Source organism: Gallus gallus, chromosome 4, assembly GCF_016699485.2.
Source record: "Gallus gallus isolate bGalGal1 chromosome 4, bGalGal1.mat.broiler.GRCg7b, whole genome shotgun sequence".
Lineage (NCBI taxonomy): Eukaryota > Metazoa > Chordata > Aves > Galliformes > Phasianidae > Gallus > Gallus gallus.
Genome location: NC_052535.1, coordinates 33998646 through 34022646, shown reverse-complemented (window position 1 = coordinate 34022646; position 24001 = coordinate 33998646). Strand labels below are relative to the sequence as shown.

The 24001-nt window shown below is 41.5% G+C and overlaps 3 protein-coding genes across 6 annotated transcripts in view; 1 reads left to right on the top strand and 2 right to left on the bottom strand.

Annotated features, from left to right (window-relative positions):
- The window catches only part of JADE1 (jade family PHD finger 1), a 150634-nt gene extending 150159 nt beyond the window's left edge, over positions 1-475 (bottom strand). Inside the window, exon 1 of the mRNA XM_046941074.1 lies at positions 50-475. The gene's annotated coding sequence lies outside the window, so the exon portion shown is untranslated. The remainder of the gene's footprint in view (positions 1-49) is intronic.
- PGRMC2 (progesterone receptor membrane component 2) lies at positions 387-12070 on the top strand. Its single transcript, NM_001006441.2, has 3 exons — positions 387-743; positions 9968-10123; positions 10858-12070. The coding sequence occupies exons 1-3, from the start codon at positions 410-412 to the stop codon at positions 10953-10955; spliced, it is 588 nt and encodes a 195-aa protein (NP_001006441.1). The 5' UTR covers positions 387-409; the 3' UTR covers positions 10956-12070.
- A 5599-nt stretch (positions 12071-17669) lies between these two features.
- The window catches only part of LARP1B (La ribonucleoprotein domain family member 1B), a 33892-nt gene continuing 27560 nt past the window's right edge, over positions 17670-24001 (bottom strand). For 3 of the 4 annotated variants that reach the window (XM_015276630.4, XM_004941010.5, XM_046941064.1), the window contains 7 exons: positions 23788-23990; positions 23301-23407; positions 22608-22768; positions 22034-22178; positions 19977-20086; positions 19620-19747; positions 17670-18760 (listed from right to left, as the gene is read on the bottom strand). In XM_015276630.4, the coding sequence (XP_015132116.2) occupies positions 18542-18760; positions 19620-19747; positions 19977-20086; positions 22034-22178; positions 22608-22768; positions 23301-23407; positions 23788-23990 (1073 nt within the window). In that variant the 3' untranslated portion in view covers positions 17670-18541. The remainder of the gene's footprint in view (positions 18761-19619; positions 19748-19976; positions 20087-22033; positions 22179-22607; positions 22769-23300; positions 23408-23787; positions 23991-24001) is intronic. The other variant, XM_015276631.4, reaches the window with a different exon arrangement.

The window sequence follows — 24001 nt, the reverse complement described above, 5'->3', positions numbered from 1 at the left end:
CACCCCTTCCCCCCCAAACGGCGCTGCCTTCTGAGGCGCACGCCCCCACCTCTAAGCAGGCGGGGCCGCCCTCTCTCAACCCAAAGGGGCAGGGCGTGCGCGCGCCGCCTCCAGCGACCGTTGAGCACGCGCTGCAGCCGTTACGTCGCGCGGGACCCCCGCACGACGCCCCCACCCCCCACCCACCGCCTCGCGCGAGGGAGTAGAGACGCCACTCCGCGCAGGCGCGTTTGCAGCGGCCGCGCCTCTCGCGAGCTGAGAGCGGGGCGTGTCCGCTGCCGCGGGGCGCGAGGCCGGCGTGGGCGGTGCCCGCGGGCCGAGGACCAATCGGAGGCGGCGAGAGGCGAAGGGGGCGGGGGCGGGCCCGAGAGGGGTGGGGCGGCGGCGGGCGGGCGCGGGCCTGGCGGTGATGGCGGACGGCGGGGATGGGCGGCTAAGGACTGCGGAGAGCGGCGGCGACGGCGGCGCGGGGGAGCCGGCGGGCGGCGGGATGCTGTTGCACGTGGGGCTGCTGGCGCTGGTGTTGCTGGCCGCCTACCGGCTGTACCTGCGCTGGAGGAAGCGGAGCGCGCTGGGGGGCGCGGCCCAGCAGAGCCAGGCCGCTCTGCTGCCGCGGATGAAGCGGCGGGATTTCTCGCTGGAGCAGCTGCGCGAGTTCGACGGGACCCGCAACCCCCGCATCCTCCTGGCGGTCAATGGCAAAGTCTTCGACGTGACCAAAGGCAGCAAGTTCTACGGGCCTGGTGAGCGTCGCGGCGGGGGAGGCGGGAGCGGCCCGGCCGGGCCCGGGGGAGCGCGAGGGGGCGGCGGTCCGGGCGCTGCGGGAGGGCCTCGGGCCGGGGGGTGCCGTGAAGAGCCGCGCCGCCTTACGGGTGGTTTTCCAGCTGTCTGACGGGTGTGGGGCTGCTATGCCTTAATCGTTTGTCTCTAATGGTAGGTTTGCCACGTGCAGCCGAGCAGTGCTTCCTGCCTTCTAGCTGTTATGGCTCAGGGAAGAGTAGAGACAGCTGGTTGCTTACCTAAAGGCGCAGGTGACATAACAGCGCGAGTTGTAGTCGGGATGGAGGCGAGCAGGGGGAGCTGGTGGGCTGATAGTGCCGATACCAGTTAGGTGTGTGCGGAAAGCAGCCTGCTCTCTCAAGCAGAAAGGTAGACAATAGGGCTCTTCAGCGCTGAAACGTGTATTTCACGCATAAGGAAGCGTGCGTCAAAGCCAACGTTAGGTTTCCACGTTTGCCGTGCGGATCATTTATGAGGAATAAATACGCAGTGGTTTCACCTAATGAGCTGCGCAAGTTTGCTGAGCTGCGTGTGGTAACGCAGTGCCAAAGGAAGTGGGAGTTATGGCTGCTGCTCATTTTCTTCCTGAAACAATGGTGGTTTGGAAAACCGGATCTAATCAAATGACACAGGAGTTGTTTGTAGTAGGTGTGACAGATGTCTGCATGAGGGGCAGAGGAGAGAGGGTGCTGGGGTTTTTTCCAGGAAACAGTGCAGGTTAGATGGCTTTTTTGTGTTTGGTTTTGTCTTAAATCTTAGCTTACAAAAATAAAACACAGAAGTGCAGCGTTGCAGGTGTTTGGTCCCAACCAGCGACAAGCTGTTGTACAGCTGAACCAGGCTTGTGCTCTTGTCACCCTCAGAGGATCTGATAGCAACTCTGCTGCCAGTCACAGAAACTGAAGCTGCCGTAAGTGAATCAAAATGCCTTCTGTCTGGGTACTGGAAAAGCTAGCGCTAGGCTCTGAGCTACCTGGCTGTGCCTGGATTCCGCCTATTAATGGGTAAAGCTGAGAAGATGCACTTACTCAGGCAAGTTCTTTTTTCTCACGTGCTTCAGGGATTTTTAAACTGAGACCTGCGTGCTTATAGAAAATACAGGTAAGGTGAACGTCATGAGGTTCAACAAATCCAAGTGCAAGATCTTGAACCAGGGTTGTGATAGCCCACACTATCAGTACAAGCTGGGGGATGTAAGAATAGAACTCTGCCAAAATGAACTTGAGGGTACTGGTGGATGGCAGGTTGGATGTGAGCCAGCAATGTGCCTTTGCAGCCCAGAAAGCCAACTGTGTCCTGGACTGTATCCAATGAATTGTGGCCTGCAGGTGGAAGGAGGTGATCCTGTCCCTCTACTCTGTGCTGGGGAGACCTTACCTGGAATTGTGCATCCAGATGTGGAGTCGTCAGTACAGAAGAGACGCGGACCTGCTGGAGCTTATCCAGAGGAAGGCCAAAAAAATGAACCAAGGGATGGAACACCTCTCCTACCAGGCTGAAAGTGCTGGGGCTGTTCAGCCTGGAGAAGAGAAGGCCCTGGAGATACCTTAATGTGGCTTTTCAGTATGTACAGAGAGGCTGTAAGAAGGACGGGGACAAACTGTTTAGCAGGGTCTGTTGTGATAGGACAAGGGGAAATGGTTTCAGACTAAAAGTGGGGTGATTTAGGTTGGATATGAGGAAGAAGTTGGTGGGGTTTATTTATTTATTTATTTTTATAGTAAGGGTAGTGAGGCAGTGGAACAGGTTGCCCAGAGAGGTGGTGGATGCCCCATCCTTGGAGACATTCAAGTTCAGGTTGGATCAGGCTCTGAGCAACCTGGTGGACTGTAGGTGTCACTGATCATTGCAGGGGAGTTGGACTACATTACCTTTAAGGGTCCCTTCCAACTCAAGTGCTTCTGTGTTCCTAACACGTAGATTAACAACACGTGTGCACATGAAACTTGTAACACCAGTCTGAGTTGATGGATTTCTTCAGAAATTAACCCCATGAAATAACATTGAACAACAGTCTAAACATTAATTTTAGCTTTTTTGTGTATCAGACAATTTCTGGGCAGTTCTCTGTAGATACTATCGTTGGTTTGCATCATCTGCTTCTGGAGGCCCGTTACTGTGAAGAAATTAAAGCTTCTTGTTTAAGGACATCAGCCTGCCTCTTTGATAAGTGCCAGCAGCTGGTTTCCCTGAAGCAGTGCATCCTGTTTTTGTGGAGAGGGACATGTGTTGTAGGTTGGTTTTTTTGGGGTTGTTTTTTTTTTTTTTTTGCCGTTTTGAAAGATGTCCTTTTCATAACAGATCTGGCACTGTTTTCCTCTGTCAGATCTTTGTTACGTTGGCACATTAGGAAATTGGTGCTCAACGTATGCATCAGTTCTGTGCTTTCTATCACATCATGCCCATGTGGTCAGTCTGTGTGATGCATGTCAAGTAGTATTTTCTTGCAATTGTTTTCTGACCAAAAAGAACAAAGCCTAATGAGTGGTTGGAGGCCTTAAAAGATCTGAGAAGAGTTAGGTGGAAAAGTCTTCAGCTACTAAAGCTGCCCCTCCCCACAAGGGCTTCTGTCACAGTAACCAGATGTCCGCAGAACTTTTCTTGGTAATTTTATGCTTCATAGCTGGAGTATAGCAGTATAGAGTATATATAAAGTATAGCAGAAGTGCACAGCTTACTGACAAAATGATAGCGAAGTTTTGTTAAACAGAGGAAGAGTTGAGAGCACTGGCTTTGCTGACAGCACGAGCTTTGTCTGGGAGCTGCTTGTATTTTGTTGAGGCACTGATGCAGAGTGGTGCCCCGGCTTTGAAGGTGGCAAACTGCATTGGCTGAAGGCTCGCTGTTGTCTCTTAAGGTATTTCTTGACTGCTGGGTTACTGCTGAGTAATGTGGCTGTCTCAGAAGGCTTCTGACATCCTGGCAGGAAAGTCTCTTCTTTTTTTTCTTCACAATCGTATGGATGCAAATGTTTTTCTTACTTTTGTACTGCTCGCATAAGGCTAATACACAGAATTGTCATCTAGCCCACTTTTTTGTCCAACAGGTGAGATTCCATTGAAAGTCTTGCGAAGCTCTTGACTATATTACAAGCTCTGCTCTTTGTAAGTTTCTATCTACTGAATCCTGATATACTTTGCTCTGTTACAGTGAAGAGCCTACTTAAGACCTACAGCTAAGGTCTAACTGAAGTGGATAGACTGTTTACCTCATTACCTTTCAAACAGACATGGTTGCAAGTCTCAGTTTCTTGAACATTTAATCAAAATATCTTCCAATTTTTTTTTTAACGTTGACTCTTTCAAGCTTCCCAGAATTTATCCTAGTGGTCATTAGTCTTTGTTGTGTCTGCTGCGTTTCAGGTGAGAGCAGGAAGGTTGTATCATCATACATTTCACTGTCTTTGCCTCCAAGAATCAGTTCTTTTACACTGCGCTCTCTAAAAACATCGCTTAGGTGGTTCTTCTTCACAATTCCTAAGGTAGTCTTCTGTCGTGCAAGCATACCTGTTGTTTCAGTGTTTCACTTTTAGTTGTACTAAATAAATATCACTTTTGTTCGTCCCCGTTTGAGTTCTAGAATGCTTTGTTCGATTATTAATCTTAATCACCTTTTCCTTTATCATCTGCAAAGTCTGCAAGTAATCAAGCAAACAACTAATGGTTCACTTCAAAAATTATGGAGCCAGAATATCAAATAAATTGTGGGTTGATCTCCCCATCCACAACCACATCTCATGACTGAGAGCCTAATGGTTGATACCTTTAGTGTGTGCTTTGTTGGTTTTATATCTTTATCACAGGAGACAGTTTTTATTGTTTCATTTATTGTAACATCAACTTTCATGTTTGTTTGTATTAAGATTCCTGGAGGTATATTGGTCAATAGAAAGGCATAGTAAGAGATAAAGTAATCTTAATATAGAGTTTAAATTGGCATGGTAGTATAATGCTGTAAACAAGTTTAGGTCAACTGAAAAATACTTTGTATAGTTATGAAAAATACTCGTTTTTGAGCGTGACAAAGCAAGGTTGTGTGTAATCCAATATACACAACTGTTCCATATCGCTTCTTGGGTCTTATTATTTAAAACAGTCAATTTCCTGATACTTTTCTTTCCCTATAATACATTGTCAGTGTCAGCTCATTTCTCATCTCACTTCAGTCTGTCAAAGTGTCACAAGGATTCCTACTTCCCATTTTTCCAAGAGGAATAGATCGGGCTGTGGTAGCATTTCTTTCCATAAATATCTCTGCTGTAGTTCATTTTTCATTAGGGGAGAATTGGCTTTCTTTTGTGCTGCAAATGCAGTTAACAACTACAGTATCTAATATTAAATACTTCGAAAAAATCTGAAGAAAACAGTGACATTTCTTCCATCGTTTATGTAGAATAAATTCCTTGGGACTTTAGTGCTGTGAGCTTAATTATATCTGCATTTAAAAGTTGTTCTGGATAGTACTGATGCTTCTGTACTTCATGTACAAGGGTAGGGCTAGGGTGAAATGCTGCAGGAGGAGCATGTGTGCTGTGTCTGGAGAGGTCTGTTAAGAGTGGCCTTATCTGCAGAACACAACAGGCTGAGTGTTTAGAGACAAGTACAGAGGATAGGATGGGGGGAGCAGTGCTTCCTGTAAGGTGTGAGTTCGTTTTGATGCTTGCCTGCTCTTTGGTGCTGTGCAAGGGAGGTGTCTCTCCCTGGGACTTGGCTTCTATAAGAAACCAGTGTTTCTGGGAAAAGTAAGGAACCACCAGAATGAGTAAACTGAAAAGGTTCAGAAATGCCTACTGAGAAGAGATAGTCTCTGTGCTTCTGCTACAAGGGAGTGGGGCAAAGGGATCCCCATTCTCTGAGAGCAGGAGGCAGTGCAGAGTGTGCAGAAAGATGCAGTTCTCTACCCTCTGCAACTTCTACTCTGTGACCAACAGCTCCTCTTTGCCTTTGCTGATTAGCTGAATATATTCCTTAACACCCAAACAACTGATTGATAAAAGCTGGCTGAGTAAATCCCTAGCGATGTTTTAAATCATTTAAATTGGGGATCTGAGGACTTGGCCAAGCGTGATGTATGTGATGCGATAGCATCATCGTTGTTAATGACATATAGATGTTATATCCAGCACACAGTGGTGCATCTCTCTTTCATGCAATCAAGAGCCTGGCTAGCATTGCTTGCTTTATTATGGACCAAACTACGGGCAGAGTATTTGCTTCTCCCTGAGATGGAGTTGGGGATCTGTATACTCTCCAAGTGTGGAGCTCTGTGCCAGAGCCTCCTGACAGCTGAGCTGCAGGCTGTCTGAGCAGTGCTCACTGTCAGCCTCTCCAGTTCAAGTTAGGTCACTGTTTCCTGCACTTCTGCAGAGCTGGAAAGAAAGCTGGCAGAAGGCAGAGCGAGGCCTGTGTCTTAAGAAGTCTGATTTCGACCCAAGCAGTTCCCATTTTGGCATGTGGGTTTTGTGGATCATTTTCCTAAGAATATTTACTTTCCATGCAAGTTGTAACTTCAAACTGATCCACATCTTTCCATTCCTTTAAATCTGGAGTGGGTTTGAAGTTAAAGTGATGTTACATTGAATTCCAATTATCCATGTGATTAGAAAGCTTCTGTTTTCAAGCTGTATCTCAATAACTTTGTTGAACTTGTAGCTTTTTAGTTCTCTCACAAAAGAAGTGACACTAAACAAACATCTCAGGATTCAGATGGAAAACTTTAAACAGATAGTGGAGATTTTGCTTTGATTTTTTTAGCAAAGAAGGTAGACAGAGTGGTGAGTTAGTGCAGCTGTCAGCAATTTCTTGGTCTTTCTCCATTCATTCCTTTAACTTACATTAAAAGAGAGATTTGCCTTTATTCTTTTCTGCAGGTTAAGTAATGTTGTCCATGAATTTCGAGGCTGCAGGTGGAACAGGGCTGTATTCCAGTGGCTGCGTGGGGTGCACAGATGCTAAGAACACCCGCTGTGGTCGGCATGTTTGGTGATTTCTCAGAAGTGTTTTTTTTGGCTGCTTTCAGAAATGAAAACTGGTTTAAATTGAAGCTCATTAGCCTGCATGGCTTCTTCAAGGAACGTGCATTGATCTTGGGAGATGGAACACAATTGGATAGCTGATAGCATCACTAGGTTAGATACTAAGTCCACATGCAGCTGTTTGTGGTGCAGGTCCCTGTACTGACAGCCAAAGCAATCTGGAGTTCGGTGCACAGCATTCACTTTCATTACTGGTTCTGGAGCGGCAGTGTGGGATCTTCTGCAAAACCAGTAGATAACTGAAATGGTCCTTTTGGTGCACCGAGAAAATCTACTCCAAATTTGAGCACCAATATAGGTTTTGGGAAATTACTGGTGAAATCATTTGAAAATTCAAATGCAGGCTGTGTTCCAAGATCCAGTTTAGCCTGTTTTGGAACGAGTGTCTGGAAAACATGCTTCCAAATAAAGCCTTCAGCTTGGATAGCTTAATATCTCTCCATTGTCTAAATATTATGTGTTAATATTGTTTTTCCTTGTCTGCTGTTGCTTAACGTATGCAAGCAAAGAGAAATTAAGTCTTCATTTAAGATCCAAAACAGGGCTAGGAGATGTTGAAATCCTGTTCCTGAGTGCAGGAGTTGAAGAGGTTTTTCTGTGAACTGAAGAGACTTGAATTTTGCCAAGTCTCAGGCTTGCCCAGTTCATTTGTAGATAAGATGAACGTCGGGCTGGAACACATCTTGTTGGGAAGGGCAGATTTTATTTGGATTTTACAAGGAAGGGAGAATCCTTGCTTCCCGGGAGTAGTACCAGGCAGTGGGTAGCAGTATTTGCATCTGCTTAGATTAAAGAAGGGCATATTTTATATAAGGTAGAGTTGTAAGATAAATGAGGACTTTACACAGGGAAAAGGGCAGTGTATAAATGTGGTATTACAGAGGTAGAGATAGGCAGGCAAATATGCAGTTTTGATAACAGTTTGGTCTCAGGGCTGAGCTGACACTAGAACAAAGGCCAGGTAACAGTACGTTGTAATAGGTGAAAGCAATGATGGGAAGAAAAATGTTCTTCGAGGAGCAAAGCTTCCTTAATGTAAGGCTCGTGACCGTGTGTAGCCAAATAACGTGTGGAGATGTTTCAATGATTTTTTGATGCTTACCTGACTTTTTCCCTTGTGAGATGTCAAATAGGTGTGGGAGGAGAATTTGTGAAGTACTTGACTAGGAAGTAGCTAATTTTGTGGGGGTATATAGAGAGAGAGAGAAAACAACTCAGAGTCTGTGGTAGTCTTGAAAAATTGATTTAGTCTACATACGTATGCTACTAGCATCTCTTTTTACAATCTCTTCAGTACGTATACCGGTGGCACAATGAATTATTTAGAGCAGGAGCCAGTCTAAATAGACAGGCAGACAAAGGGAAATAAAAGAAGGGCTGTAGGTAGGACTCACAGAGTAAATTGCATCTGGTCATGAAAGAACTCTGTGGGAGTACTTCAGGGATTGCACTGATGTCTGCCACAAGATAATGTTCACACAGCCTGCTTTTTCCCCAGAGCTGTCTGTGCTTGCACCTTCCTGAATGATTTCCCAGGACCTGGTGTGTAAAATACCTTTTTAGGACCACTGTATCAGTATTTCTATGAAAGTGAATAGTAGACAAGGGGTCATAGCAAAATACAGCTGTGTATATTCTGTATTAAATACAACATTTAAAATCAATCCGTGTAAAGTTACCCGAGAGGAAGCTTTGAATCTTAAAGTAGATTGCTCATACATTGAGATGTCTGAACTTCTACTTTACCAACCCTGTCACTAAGGTGAAGCAAGGCTTGCTTTCTTACTGTTTTCTTACAATGTTCATAATTCAGTAGTTGCCTCTTAGTAACGGATGAAAGACTGTGGCGTTTTTTAAGTTACATCTGCAGAGCTGGAAATTGAAGTGCTGAGTCTGAAGGCTTTTGTTTGTTAGCATTCTGCTGAATGCTTCCACCTGGTGTGATTGTTTGTGTATGACTCCTGAATACTCTGGTAGTAAACACACTAAAACACAAGCATTTAAAATTGGTTTTAGAAAAGATGTAGCCACATAGTGGCATCTGGCATTATCATATATTAGCAGAAATCTTGCACTGATCAGTCTTAACACAAACGTATGTTCTAAAGGCACTGCGCTGTTGAGATGGAAGGATGTTCAGGGCTTGGTACTGAGTAATATAACGTAATTCTTCAGCAGAAACCATTGGCATCAAGCTGGTGCATCAAGAGGTAGCATCTGAGCAGTGGCTGTAGAGCTCTGTAAAACCCCAGATGCGGAGCTTCAGGGAGGGGCAGTGTGCTCCTTTAACAACAGTTAGTCAGAGTTCTGAGAATGTTATATAAATAGAGTTTATGGAAACTTTATTTTAAATGCTTTGGGGAAAGGAGAAAAGCTGTGGCAAAATACTGTTGGCAGGGAGCTTCAGTTGTAATTTCTAATTGCTCTTTAGGATTTACTGATTGTGTGTGATCTTTGTAAAAGCTGTTTCTAACGTTGTGGGCCTGTGTTCCTCATTCAGAACATCAACAGCGAGATGGTTTGGAGTACAGCAAGACTTCTTGCTTGAAGAAACTCCGCATTACGTTGTCATTGGCAGCCATTACTACCTCTTAACAGTTTTATGAGATAAACAAGTAAATGAAATATCTTGGTACAGGACTGATCTCAGTTTCTAAATAGTGTTTTGCAGTGTAACATACACAGTAGTAAGAAATGTGTCAAAAGATCCACTGATTGTCAGGTTACGGTGGTTCTGTAAGTGAAGTAATTGATTGGCACTCTAAATGGATTTCTCACTAAGGTGTCCATGTGATTTGGTTCTGTTCATGCCTGACTTTCAGGTGCTCTGTATTTTGCTTAATAGAAGTAGATTTCTTTTGAATTCTGGCCTTCAGTCTCTTTGGAATTTACATCACTTGATTTGCATCAAGGGTCAGGCATTTTTCCAGATACCCCTTCAAAACTGTTTTCTTGACTCTGCTTCTCTTGGCAGACTTTATCTCCTAATGATACTTAAGATTGAATTGCAGTGTTGCTGAACATTGGACAGCCATAGTGTCAAAGCTGCAAAAGCGTGGGACTTTTCATGTATGGCTTTGGCACAGTGAAGAATTGACATCGGTGACCATAAGCAAAGACCTGATGGAATTGGTTTTGTCTTTTTGTTTTCAGAGGGTCCATATGGAATATTTGCTGGCAGAGATGCCTCCAGGGGACTAGCAACTTTCTGTCTAGATAAAGATGCACTCAGAGATGAATATGATGACCTATCGGACTTAAATGCTGTACAGATGGAAAGTGTAAGAGAGTGGGAAATGCAATTTAAAGGTAACTGCTCAAATTAGAACATCTTTAGCTTAAGGAAATGCTTTTAATATAAAATGATGACTGACTTGGGCTCGGGGTGGTTTTTAAAGAGATGTTGATAGTGACCGTAACAATGCAATGTAGCTTTCCTAGGAAAAGACAAGGGATTTCAGGGCTTTCTTCTTTAGAGAGGATTGTGCTATGTCCCACTAGAACCTTTTTACCCTGATAGCTTTATACAAGAAAGGTGTTCTCTTGTCAGCTGTTCAGTGTAGAGTAGCTTAGCCAATGGAATTCCTGCTCTCAGGTTGGTTTGCCTTGGATCCCACTTGGATCCTATGAGTAAGACTAAGAGTTGTTGGCATGAAGGGTTGAACAAGTTTGCCTTGAAATAATTTCTAAAAAGTATGGAAGTCTGCCTCTGGAGGGAGAGGAAACAATTTTTTCATATTAACTGAAATTGAAACATGCTGAGGGAATTTGTGCTGGTTCTAATAGCACTATTTTCAGCCTTTATGTGATAAAGCCGGGCTGATTAGAATTGAAACTGAAGTACTGAGAGCAGAACAAGTAGTGAGCAGCAACGCTACCGAGACTGTTTTAGCAGCTGAGCTCACTGATAAATTTCCATCAGTGTCAGTGATTCACGTTCAGGACCCTAATGTGTGTGGGGGAAAAAGTGAATTAGCAGCAGTGCAGGCTAACTTGCAAATGCAGCTGTTTTTGATTGTAATGGAACCATGCATCTCTTTCAGAAAAATATGACTACGTAGGTAGACTCCTAAAACCAGGGGAAGAACCGTCAGAATACACAGATGAGGAAGATACCAAGGATCACACTAAACAGGAATGAACTTTGTAAACAACCAAAGTCAGGGGCCTTCGGAACTGCAACCTCTTATTCCCCATCACAGAATGTCCTGCATCTTTGGGTACAGTTCATCTGCTGCGAAAAACATTCAACAGGTTTTGTACAAGGAAAATAATAAAGTCACAACTGAAGATTTGAATACTAGACATTATTTGTGCTGCCAAACTTTTTGTTGCAGTTTATTTGTAATGTCTGGTAAAGCTTAGTGAAGAGGGGCCAGGGATTTAAAGGCAAAAACGCTATTCCTTTTTATCAGTAAGCTGAAGCCTTTTCAAATAGCATATATTACAAACTCTCTAAAGATGTGAGTCTTCAAGCTCAGTGAAAGGTTTGAAACTTGTTTCATGTTTGTCTTCTCCTTCAGCATTAAAGAAAGATGTGCTCATGTACATCAGTATCAGTAGGTTAGACTACTGACACTGGTGTTATAATGTGAATTCCCAATTTTGTTTTGTACGTGGGCCTTAGTAGCCCTGGCAGAATACTTCAGTTCTCTAAGAGAAGTCCATGTAGATCAGGATGGGGGTAAAATTCATCCTTTTCTCAAAAGGATTGGGTAAAACTATTTTCTCTTCAACAACTATTATCTGAAGCCTGCCTCCCTCCCACTCCTTTTTTCCCCATCGTCTGAATCAAATCAAATATTAATTGTGCCTTATTTCGCTTGCATAGACTTGAATTGTTTTAAGGGAAAGCCCTCTTTCATAGTCACTACATAGCAACATTGAGACTGAAGTTAGAATGTTCTGTTGACTGGAAAACCTTGATGTCATTCTGTGTATAGAATGTAAAAGAGGAATACTCAGTGTTACTGCCATATGTTAATACTACATATACTTAAATTAGCATTGTGATGGCCAAATGCATACTCCCACGCTTCTTTTTACGTAATTTAAAAAAAAAAAAAAGTCACCCTTCCTCCTCTTCCAGAAGCTGCCTAACTTTTGGGAGCATAGCCTTCACACCCCTGTGGAGTGAAGGGGCGTGCGCGCGTGTGTCTGTGTGCGTGTCTGTCTGAATGCAAGACTTGAGAAGGATTGTTTCTGCAGATATTGTAAATACGAGTACCATTTTAATAAAGCATGTACAATACCAAATGGGCTGTTAGACTCTATGTAGAAGCTGTCAAGCAGAGCTGGAATATGATGGAAGACAAAGTAAGGGGAAGAAGTCTTGGATATGAAACATCCGCTGTTATAATGTTCCTAGCTCCAGGGATGTTGATTTTCTTTTCAAGTCCCACCATCTGCAGAACCTGGAAGACTCACTCAGGTAAGCTGTAGTTAAAGGAGGAAACCTACGCCAATGTATTTATGGTGGGGAAAAAAATCAAGTGATTGTACATAAGCATTCTAGGAAAGAATATAACGTACAGTAAAAGCAATGTGTTTCATGGTGCTTGCAGGATGAGGGTGCTGGAGATCAATACATGTGGATCAATCAACATCTTGCAGAAACTTCACTGCCTACGTCACCAAATTTATAACTGTGACACCATTAAGTTCATGGCTTACAGCTTTATGGGTTACATCTGCACCTGTGCTTGCAAATTTTATCTGTGGTATGTTTACAGTAACAGATTCCTATATACCCATGCTGTTGAATTGTCGACCCTGAAATTTCAGGAACTGCTGTGGTTTTTATTACTGCTTGACTGAAAGTGTTTTGTGTCAATATAAATGAAACAAACAAAAATCCTCCATTGAATCACTTGTAACTCACGTGTCCTAGAAGGCAGATTAAATTCTTTTCCTTGCATATGGAAGCCTGATACATAATAGTTTTATTGCAGCGGGAGAAATAACAGAACCAAAGCCATTTCAAGTCAGGCTCCACTTGCAGGTTCTCATATGAGCTGAACAATGCAGTTAGGTACGTGGCTGGCCTGGTAGTGCGTATCATTCATTAAGGTGCTGGATTCTGTTCGTGTCACATCTTTGTTTAACTGAGTGTGGATGCAGTGCCCAACCTTCTGTTGGCACATTCTTACTATAATAAGTATCTATCTGCTAAGCATCGAGCACTGCTGCATTGCTGGGCAGGCTAGTATAACTAACTACAGGAATACAGCTTAAATGGAAGAGCAGAAGCTGCCAACAAATGAAGAAAAGCTTTATTGTACAGGACAGCAGCTAGGAGTACTTGAGTGCTAGTTTGCTACCTGGACACCTTACTGCTTCATTTTAACTAAATCTAAAAAGTTTACACTGTAGTTAGAGTACGCTTGTCACATTTTAGCTCTTGCTCCAGCTCTTGCACCTCATTACAGCATCAAGATGCAGGTAGCTGTGGATCAGGAATAGAAGGCTTATGCCTGTATCAAACGGGACAATCAGATCAAGTTTTTTCAAGCTTCTACATAAAAATACTTTTACAATTGATTGTATTACAGCTTCTACCGTATATAGAGTCATGGCTGGAGATTCCCATCACCTGACATGAGTTACCCTGTTATTTACTCATTACAGTTCTTACTATTGCTACATCTGGCATTGCTGTAGCTTGAGCTGTTTATCTTGCTTGTGTCTGTTTTATGTAGAAACTTCTTACTGGTTAAAGAGCAGTTGTTTTCCTATGCTGTGCCACCTTAGAGCACGGAAAAGGAGAAGACTGCACTGGGCAAAGAACTGCAGTGAAGCTTAATCAGATCAAAATTATATGAATGTGTTTTTCTTTTTTTACTTATTTAAACATTTCTAAAAAGAGCAATGCCCCAATACTTACGATTTAAGATTGGCTAAATAAAAAAGTGATCAAAGATGGGTAGAAGGATGATTTTTGATTTCGAGCAATTTAGCAGTAACCGAAGACTACAGAACAGTCATCTTTTGGCAGTAACATGTTGCATAGATACAACCCTTTATTTTGATGCCCAGTGGATCTGAATTTGGCTTGTTCATCCTGCCTTAGAAGTCACTAGTGATTGGAGGATGACAGCCTAAACAATGCTTTAATAGCACACCACATCCTTCATTTTCACAAGAAGTTGATGCATACAGCATACTCATAGTTCAGGAAAATCTGTGAACTCAGATCAGTTTCAGCCTCTTTGGTGAAACTGTCAAGAAACAGTTAAAGTGGACTTATCCTTATAGTCGCTTTAATATTGCCTGTGCTACAGTAAGCACGTTGGTAGCTTCCCCCTGCCCTGAAACATGCATTGTTGTGTAATAGAACAGAATATTGTTCAAAAAGTAGAACTTTGAATATAATTGTCTTCCTATGTTTTATTCCTGCTTAGTGGCTGTTGATTTTTTTGGTTTTTAGGATCAAGCTGTGTAGTCTTTCATGAAGCGTAACTGTCTAATATAGCAACAAAATGTTCCTGAAATTGCCTTACTAAGCTTAGAGTATGTTTGTGATGAAGTCCTTAGCTTGCTTCAAGCATTCTTAGTTCCCTTCAATTTCTATGTTATGGTTTAAAGAATAGACTGTGGGAGGGAAAAAAAAGCTCAACCAGGGACTGCTCTTTCAGCCACAGATGGAATTATGCATTTGCAGTTGTCAGTTTGGCGACTTAGTCCTAGTTAATCATGTCATTCTGGCCTTGAGGGCTTAAATATGGAAAACTTAATTAAATATGAACAGGTATATCCACCCAGATCAAATGCAAGTAAAGCATTCCTTATGAGAAAACCAAAACCCTCCCCAACCCAGTAGCATTCACCTCCTCTGTGGGGTTTCCTGTGTTTCTGTGCACTTTGCTGTACCAGAAGGCTGCAACTTCGCTGTTTCCCAGTTCCAGTCTGGCAGAACAGCCTTCTTGCAAAATTAATTGTCCCCATTCTGGTTTGAACTGTTTTCTGTGACAACATTTTACTGAGCTGTCACAATTTCTAGGTAACTGGGTAAAGCCTACAAGTATGCTATATAAGCACCTAAGAATAAAGCCCTTTGGAGGTGAAAAGTTGTGGTGACAGGTCTGGATTTGTCATTGGCCATGAGTGTTCTGGAGTAAAAACACATTTCTGCTGCCTGACTTGGGCCCTGACTTCATGGGAGTGTGAAGGCTGTCAGTTCATTTTATGGAGTTGAAGGCATAACTTTCCAGTAGAAAGAAACCACAACTGATGAGCTTTGAAGGTATTAATCCCAAAGCGTTGCCTTAAAACAGCTAACATAGATGCTTACATTTCAGAATTGTCTAACATAGCGCCATTGTAGCTGTATGCTGAAGTTTCATGTCACTTGAGTCATATAATAATGCTGCCTCAGGCAAGTTAAAAGCTGGTTTTCTACATAAATCCCATTACTGGGTTAGAATTCGGGAGTTTGTTCACTGCAATTCTAGTGGAGTTTGCAGAAGCTGAAGCAAAGGGCACTGCCTCTTTTCCCTCCAAAACTCCAGGATGAAGAAAGCAGAGAGGGACGCTTTAAGATTACAGGCATAGCCTAGCATAGCTGTGGGATTTCTCAGCAAAAGAACACTAGCCAACAATTAAGTCTTCCTCAGCCTGGAGTTGCAGAAGGGTGATTTGTTACCTCAGCACAGAGGGATGCCTGATGCCAGTGGACGCGGAGCATAGGCTGCTGTGAGTACGAGCTGCTTTCTGCTCATCTGAGTGTTTTATCTCCCACAGACACCCAAATCCCTGCTAATCTCCAGAAGAATCAGTCATGCAGACAGGCTACTGCTTCTCACTGTAGGAAAATATTATCTGCTCCATAAGGAACAGCGTGTTTAGCTTGGAGAAGAGAAGGCTCCAGGGAGACCTCATTGTGGCCTTCCAATATTTGAAAGGAGCGTATAAACAGGAGGGAGAATGACTGTTCTTAAGGGTGGATAGTGATAGGACAAGGGGGAGGTTTAGGTTAGATAATAGGAGGAAGTTTTCCACTCAGAGGGTGGTGACACACTGGAACAGGTTGCCCAGAAAGGTTGTGGATGCCCCATCCCTGGAGGCATTCAAGGCCAGGCTGGATGTGGCTCTGGGCAGCCTGGTCTGGTGGTTGGTGACCCTGCACATAGCACTGGGGTTGAAACTCGATGATCATTGTGGTCCTTTTCAACCCAGGCCATTCTATGATTCCATGATTCTTTTCCTGAAAAGCCTTTTAAGTAAGACTGAAGAAAAACCTTAATGAGCTTTTAGCATAGTATAGTTTTGAAGTACTTGTAGAGACATTTCTCAGCAAAAAGGCATTCTAACAAATTCTGCATTAAGCACACAAGAATTTTCAGATGCGGGGAAAGGTCAACAACTTGCTAAGTACTTAGCAAAAACCTGTTAGAATACAATCGGTCTTAAGACAGATGAATTGAAGGTTACCTTAAGTGGATGTAGAAGGCAGCAGAAAGGATGCTGGATGTATATATTGCTGTTCAAAGACAAATTTATGGCTCCACAACAGGAATGCCAGTTACGGAAAGGTAATTAACAACTTTGAACCTTAGAGAGGAACAAACTGCTCAACCAGTAGTCATGGGGCTTTGTTCTAAATGTTTGTGTTCTCAGCATGTGAACAGCAGCAGTGGAGCTGCCATTCTTTCTATCACTCTGCCAGGTCAGAGTGGGAGGGAAGGTTTGAGTCCATGAGAAAACAAAGAGGGCATTCCTGAAGGTAGGGAGAGCTATAAGCCAGACGTGTGTCCCTCACATCCACCAAAATAAAGGGCTACACTCTGCACAAAGCCTGCAAGAGGTAAAGCATTCCCTCCCTTTGCCTTGAGCCACATTTTCTACTCACCTGTCAGTTTTTCTTTGGAAAAAAAAAACAAAAAACAAAAACTCAGGCATATGAAAAATCATCACAAAACTTGCATTTTAAGAACCCACCAGAGGCAAGCCTACAGCCTTAGACTCTGTACAAGTGTTTTCTTCATGCTTTTGGAACAACAACAACAAAGCTTGTAATACAACATTACTGGAGGGTTTTCTGGGTTGTTTTTATAAAATTTGTCAAGGTATCACAAAATTACACACCAAAAGCTTAGTCTGCACATTTTCCAATGCAAAAAGTGAAATATTTTAAATTTTTTACTTGTATATACAAATTCAATTCAAATTTACATTTGCATCATTTTCCTGGATAGCAAGAGTCGTGGATCAAACACAGGGTTGAGGTGTGTCACTTCAGCTTATGGAAAGGACGTTGCTTAAATTAGTTGTTCATTTTCACTTAGAACAGGCCCCCTGTAAAAGGCTCTATTTTGTACTGTAATTCTTCTAACTGCTGGGAAGGCCACTGCTCATCTACTCATTTACAATGCAGACACTCGTAATTCATTGAGTTTCACAGGACAACGACTGAAAAAATAATAATGGACTTACTGCGACAACTTCTAAGAGCTGATAGCTGTTTGACACTCTGACTTTGGATGTTTGTTCTGTTTGGACACCTCCGTGGGTTAAGGCATTTGCGTTAGATGGAATTCTCAACAGAGGGCTCTTTTGCAGCTAACTGGTAACAAAGAGCTGAAATTCTTCTCATTTACCCTCGGAAGAAGTAAGTGACCCACTCAGTTCATGCAGTTTGTTTTTTTAAATCAAAGTAATGACGTTAAAAGGATTTGCATGATATAAACACCCTCATCTTTTAGCTACAGAAACGAACATATATATCAATAACTTACATTCAATGAAATTGTGCTCAGACCTGTGTGAAATTATCTAATCTTAGCTAGCACAATTTAAGCAGACCTTCATTCAAATACTGTAAAATTAAGCAAAAAAGAAGTTTACAAGGAATACTTGGTTTCCTTCCAAACTAATTTTTATTCCTTGAAATACAGAGGAAAAAAAAACCTTAAAAAAAGATGCCTCTCATGTTAGAATGATTTATCATCATATGAGAATTCAGCTGAAGCTACTTGAATGACCTGCACCAACTGCAGATGCTAGGTGTTAATTTAAGACACTGAATCAACAGATCCATTTTTCCCTGTATTTTACTGTGGCTTTTTAGGAACCAGTACTGAAAGAAGTATCTGCAAAACTATCCCAGTTATGTCCACTCAACTCCATACTTAATACTAACTATGGAGACCCCGAAAAAAATAGAAACTATGTCTTTAAATAGAATCCAGCAGTGCTGTATCATATATAGCTGCACATTCTTGAGTGCACTTTCACACAAAGCATACTTTTTATAGTTACAGATTCAAAAGCAAACCAATCACATAGATCCTTCTTTACATTTAAAATTATATGTATACTGTAATCTTTTTTTGCTTTGGTAAAATACAAACAAAGGGACAAAGAAAGCGCAGTCAGTAAGATGGATATACCATACCTTTTTTTTTTTTTTTTTTTCCCTCCAGAAACATGAGCTGAAATGTAAGGCATCCCCAAAGTATTTTTATGCATATGCAAGGAATGCAGTTTTTTGTAAACAAAAGCTTGAGGAAAGCAATACTGAAGCCAAAGAATCTTCCCTAGGACCTTTCTGATGATCCCAAAACCAAGAACGGCTCTCCTAGGGTGTTTTGGAACTTAATCCCACGAAAAAGAATGCAGTCCTTTGTCTTCCCATACACTTTTAATCATGTACTAGATGGGCTCACCTTGGAGATCTCCAACTAAAAAGAGCGATGAAAAAAGCTGCTTCTCAAGGGTGCGAGGCTTAGTCTATTTTTCCGGTACATCACTTTCTATTGATTTTGTGGCAGCATGAGGATGGCCTGCTCTGGGTGCTTGCACGGTGTTCCCACTGGTAACGTGCTCCAACAGCACTACAGGCTGAGCCACAGGAAATGTTCGACAGGAACGAGCCAGATGTCTGCGATGACCCGAATCCTCACCTGCTGCAGCCAACTGCCTCCTGCCACATTCTTCACTAAAAGGAGGCTGAAAATTAACATCAGTACGCTGTTAAGAGTTGTTTTGTAAGGCCAGGTATCTGCCCTTTCCTATACTTAGTGGAGCAGAAAGGAGCATTCTGTAATTGAGCCTTTAGTTAGGCACGGTAATCTTAATAGTTATTCACAACTCACCCCTGATACTCTTAAAACCTTCCTGGCTGTTAAGCTACAAGTGTGAAAACGTTCCAAGACTTTGAAGTCCTAAACCTGTCATATTACATTACAGCCAGTGCCCAGTATTTGCCACAACTCCCAGAAAGGAGGGCTGAAGACTATGATGGCGCTGGAGCAGTACATCACAGCCCCATTACAACAAACAGCAGCACTGCAGTCTGGAATCATGCAGCTTAAGAAATCAGCTGTCTATAAGAAGGTTATGCTGAATTTAGCGTGCAGAGGACAATGCCTGTCACCATTCATTAAGGAACTGCCAGGTGTCAATTAATTTGCCAAATTCCTGAAGAGTACAGGAGTAATCTGTCTTAGCAGATGACAAATAAACTATGTATTGAATTGAAAAAACCTTCAAAGTCCTCCTTCCTCAGCACTTCATAGTATTAATCAGTAAAATGTCCTTTTACATATTTTTGTTATTTACATTACACAATAAAAAGGGAAATTCACCACTGTTTATATGCTAACCATATTTCAGTTTGAAAAATAACATCTGGAACAGAACAACACATTTCTCATTTCCATTCAACTTTTTCTAATTGTGCCTTGTACTGACTCGATGGGATTTGTAAATTCACCTCTTTATGAACTGAAGTACTGTTTTGAAACAGTTTAACTTGTAGTAAAAATATGGATAAGCCAAATTACTTAAAATAGGTGTTGAAACTTACATCCACTCTGAAGTCCTCCAGTCTCCTAAATTTACTGAGGTATTCTTGCAGCTTGGGGTCAATGGCTGGTGTCTTGTGCTGAGAATATTTTAGGTAAGCCCAAAACTTTTCCAGTCCATAAAGCTGACCTAATAAAAAAAAGAAGATAATTTTACCAATTTACAAAGGCTACACTTAACTAAAAACCTAATTGTTCACCAGTATCTACATATGTAAGAGAACTGAAAGATAAACTAAAGGTGCTCTTAAAAACTACACTAAAACTGAGCTTACTAAATGAGTGAGTGCCAAGGAACAGGGATTATCTCCCAGCTAAAGTCACCCTGCTGTAAGCAGTGACTGGCCTATGATAATTACCAGCTTCATAGTCCCTCTTTGTTTCTTCCTGGAAGTCCTTGAATATGTCTCGCCTGAATTTCTTTTCTAGGCCATAGCTGTAAAATCGAAACAAGCATTCCAACCCGTACCTAGAAGAGAAGAAACAGGTATAGGGATTTTAGGAATACACTCTAATTGCTCAAAAGCACGCATGTTTACAATCTCTCCTCGCACTTATGTAAATAGCATAGTCTCATTTTTCCCTTCCCACAAAAAATGCTTCCTTTTACATTCAATTTTTATTGAATTTCTGAATTACTGAAACACCTTCACAAATAGGCAAAACTAACTTAAGAACATTGGTTTTGTCACGTGGCTTCAATTTATGAACCACAGGCTCTATGCATGCATGCAATTTCAAAACAAATGCTTTAACATTTTCAAGATGTTGAGACCCACAGCTCCCACACTTCATGAAAAATGGCCTCCAATTTTTTTTTTTTTTTTTTCCTCTGGCTTCCTTCCATGCCCCTCCTGTTCTCTATTAGAGGAAATAAACAACTGACACCAATCTACCTGCCACTCCCTTATTCAACTCAATCATAAGCTTCTTAATCACCTGCTCTGAGCTGAGGTAAGGTACCTACCTTCATTTTACCTTACTTGGAAACATTAACTTGGCTGTCACACTCAACTTTTTCCTAATCCATACTAGCTGAAAAAGTGGGAAAGTCACAAAAAGAAAAGCCCTATTGCTAGAAGTTACTACAGTTATTTCTGGTTTCCTTCCAAGTTAAATGTTTTGTGGACCCACCTGAATTCTTAGCATGCATGTGTAAAGTCTGCCTTGGGCAGCCAAGTGGAGGTCAAAATAAATTGCTCGCTTTTCTAGGTAAGTGAACTGAGGCCAATGGATGTTTTAATCCAGCTCCCAGTTCCAAACCAGCCATTGTGTTCCTGTATAACACTGAATTCTTACCATGCAGACACACACCTTTTGAGTGCTGAGTTCACTCATCAGATGACTACAGTATTACATTATGAATATATGCAATTATGCAATAGTGAGAGCTCCTAAAGTCACAGTTGCATATAGGTGATCAGTACAACTTTAAGAAACACTTAACTAGGGAAATATTCATGCCAGTAGCACTTATCTGAAGTAATTTTTAAAGATAAATATTAAAAAAAACTATTTTTTCTGGAAGGATCTGGATCAACTTCTCTTTACGGTACCATAATATGTTACATTTGGCAAAGACATAATGAACAGCATAAATTCATTCATAATAATGGATAATAATCTGCATCCATAGAACGGTCTAGTTTGAAAGGGGCCACATGGGACCTCCTTCTGTCCAGCATTTATGTGCTATCCCTTAAGAGCTTTCTAAAGTTTCTCTTGGAAAATACATACTTGGATAATCACAAAAGCATAAAGAAAGCTCTCAACGATATGCAGATGATGATTAAAACCACCTTTGCATCCTACAGACTTTACACTCTAGAGTGACAACATATCCAAACTGTAATTTCTATAAACTTCCTCACTTGGCATTCCATACATTGGGCTACCTTGTGTCTTTGATTAAGAGAAATAGAGTCTGGGGGAGGGAAAGGAAAGAAGTGTGTGGGAGGAAGAGAGGGAATATCAAAGAGCTAATGTGGCAGTGGTAATTTTTTCTGCTGTTGTAGGAAGACAAGCAGTTTGAGGTCAAGAATGAATGAGAAAAATCGCAGAAGCTTTCCTAAGAATAGAGCTGACTTGTCAGAGTCAAAAAGTTGCATGATTTTAGAGAACTCAGGGCCAATTACAGGTCAGGAAATGCCATACACTTAGCTGTTTATCCACAAAGCACAAATACATACAAACACATTTTTGGTGCTAAAACAACTTGCACAGACTGCTGTTTTGAAGATTTACAAAGAGACAACGCTAACAATAGAAATGTTCACTTAAGATGTATGTAAAATATATATATGTAAAAAAAAGATATATGTAAAAAAAAATCACTGTAATTAAAATGACTGCTAAAGACCTCAAATTATTATTATTATTTTATTTTTTAATTTCAGTTCCAAGAAAAACCTCATACCTGTAGTGTTCTTTTGCATCATCTAGAGCAAGTTGTCTGAATTCTTCATACATTTTCCTGTTGAAGTGATCTCTCAGGAAAAAGGACCAGAAACGAAAAAGTGTGTTCATTTCCTGGGACTGGCCAATTCCCAACCGTTTCCTCTCTGAAAAGGAAACGAACACACAGCCACAACTACTTACTTCTTCAACAGACTATTCTCAAGTGCTTTTTGATTAGTAACACTGACATAAGATCTTCAAGAATTGTAATTTTGAACTCTCAAAAGATATTTTCATTAACATTATTTATTAAGTCTCAAAGTTAACATCAACTAATTATCTTCTCTCAAGGACTCCTACTTCTTTTAGCAACGAATATTAATACAGAAAAAGTTGCTGGAAAATGTCATGTATTTTCAGGATTGTTTTTTGTCAGGAAATTTGAAGTTAAATAAAAAGAAAGTATCATAAAACATAAGCATCAACTTTGCCCAAGAAAAATGATGGATGAAGAACAATATGGAGAAAACTGCTATCAAGTCACAACTGGTTACTTCTTGCTAGGAAGTTAGGAAGTACATTAAGTGGCTTACCCGTTAGACACCTTCGATGATACTTATGGTACACCTGTTGTGTAAAGCCATTTTCCTTTAACAGTTCATGAGAAGGATGCTGAAATTTTGGAAGAGAATTTGGAGTACAACCATAACCTCCTGCAAGTGGAGCTCCTTCTGAAGGTGAAGCATTGGAACTGCTGTAAAAGAAACATTTCTGTTCTACAGACAGCTTTCTGTTTCCACAGAGTCAGCTTTCAACCTTTCTGCTCTACACAAGCACTGTCAGTACAGTACGATCACTTGACATGCACTGTGATGTGTATTTGGATTCCCAGTCATCCCTGTTCTCAGGTGCACATCTACTTCTGTGCTATTATCTTTAAAAAGTTTTTGATGATGTTAACTAAGCATTAATATAATACATGGTTTTAAATGACCGCTTAAAGGCAAACAGAGTCACTGACCATCAGTACTTAGGTAACATTAATGATACTATATCACGGATCAGCAAAGAACAGAATGAGAATAGACTGATGAGCTCACTTCTACATGGCCCTACTTCTAAATTCTAAGTTTGTCTCCAGTCCCCATTTGCCTTTCTTCCACCACTCTTTTTTGCTCCCACTGTACGTAGAAATTCTCATTAAATCACAGCCTATTTCTACACTGGTGGTGAGAAATAATGACGCTACAAAGAGAAATTTTAAAAACCAACCAACCAACCCTTACCTCACAGAAGAAGTTCTTGGCCTGTGGTCTCTGGAATCCATCACCCAACCGACATGGCATTCTAACGGAGGATTTGTACTGTGCCGCGTTTTTCTTTTTCTTGGAGCCTACAGAAGTAAATGAAGCATTTATTTTCACAATTTGATTTCACTCGCTTTTATCCTCCCGCAACAGCGTGCTGCCCATTTTATATTGTATCTAACCAAATATAAAGTCAAGATGCTCCAGCTCTGTAACCTGAAGCTTAATCTTATGTAACAAATTTTAAATCATTAGATGTTACACTTCTTCATCATGGACTTTTAAGAAATGTTACAGAGAAAAATCAGGAACCACTTTGTAGAAGTAAAAAAGGATGAATATGGTGACATTTTTTGAAGAAAAACAATTATCAAGTACAATTGTTTCATTTTTGCCTTGCATTCTTATAAATTACATTCTGTAGGCTTTCCATAGATTTTAAAAGATATTAAGCCTTTCCATTTACCTTCACATCAATGGATTGTGCTTCTTTAACGACAGGGTAAAACCTGGGTGTTTTGTTGGGATCCTGTAGCCTCGGGGTGCGAGGTGTTCGCAGGGTGAAACCAGGGTGAACTCGGGGAGATTCTGGAACTATAGTTGGCAGTGACCGAGCCACTGTTGCTGCTGGAAGTGCTCCAGTACTGAACCAATTACAAGCTGGTTCCTCTGTTAAATAA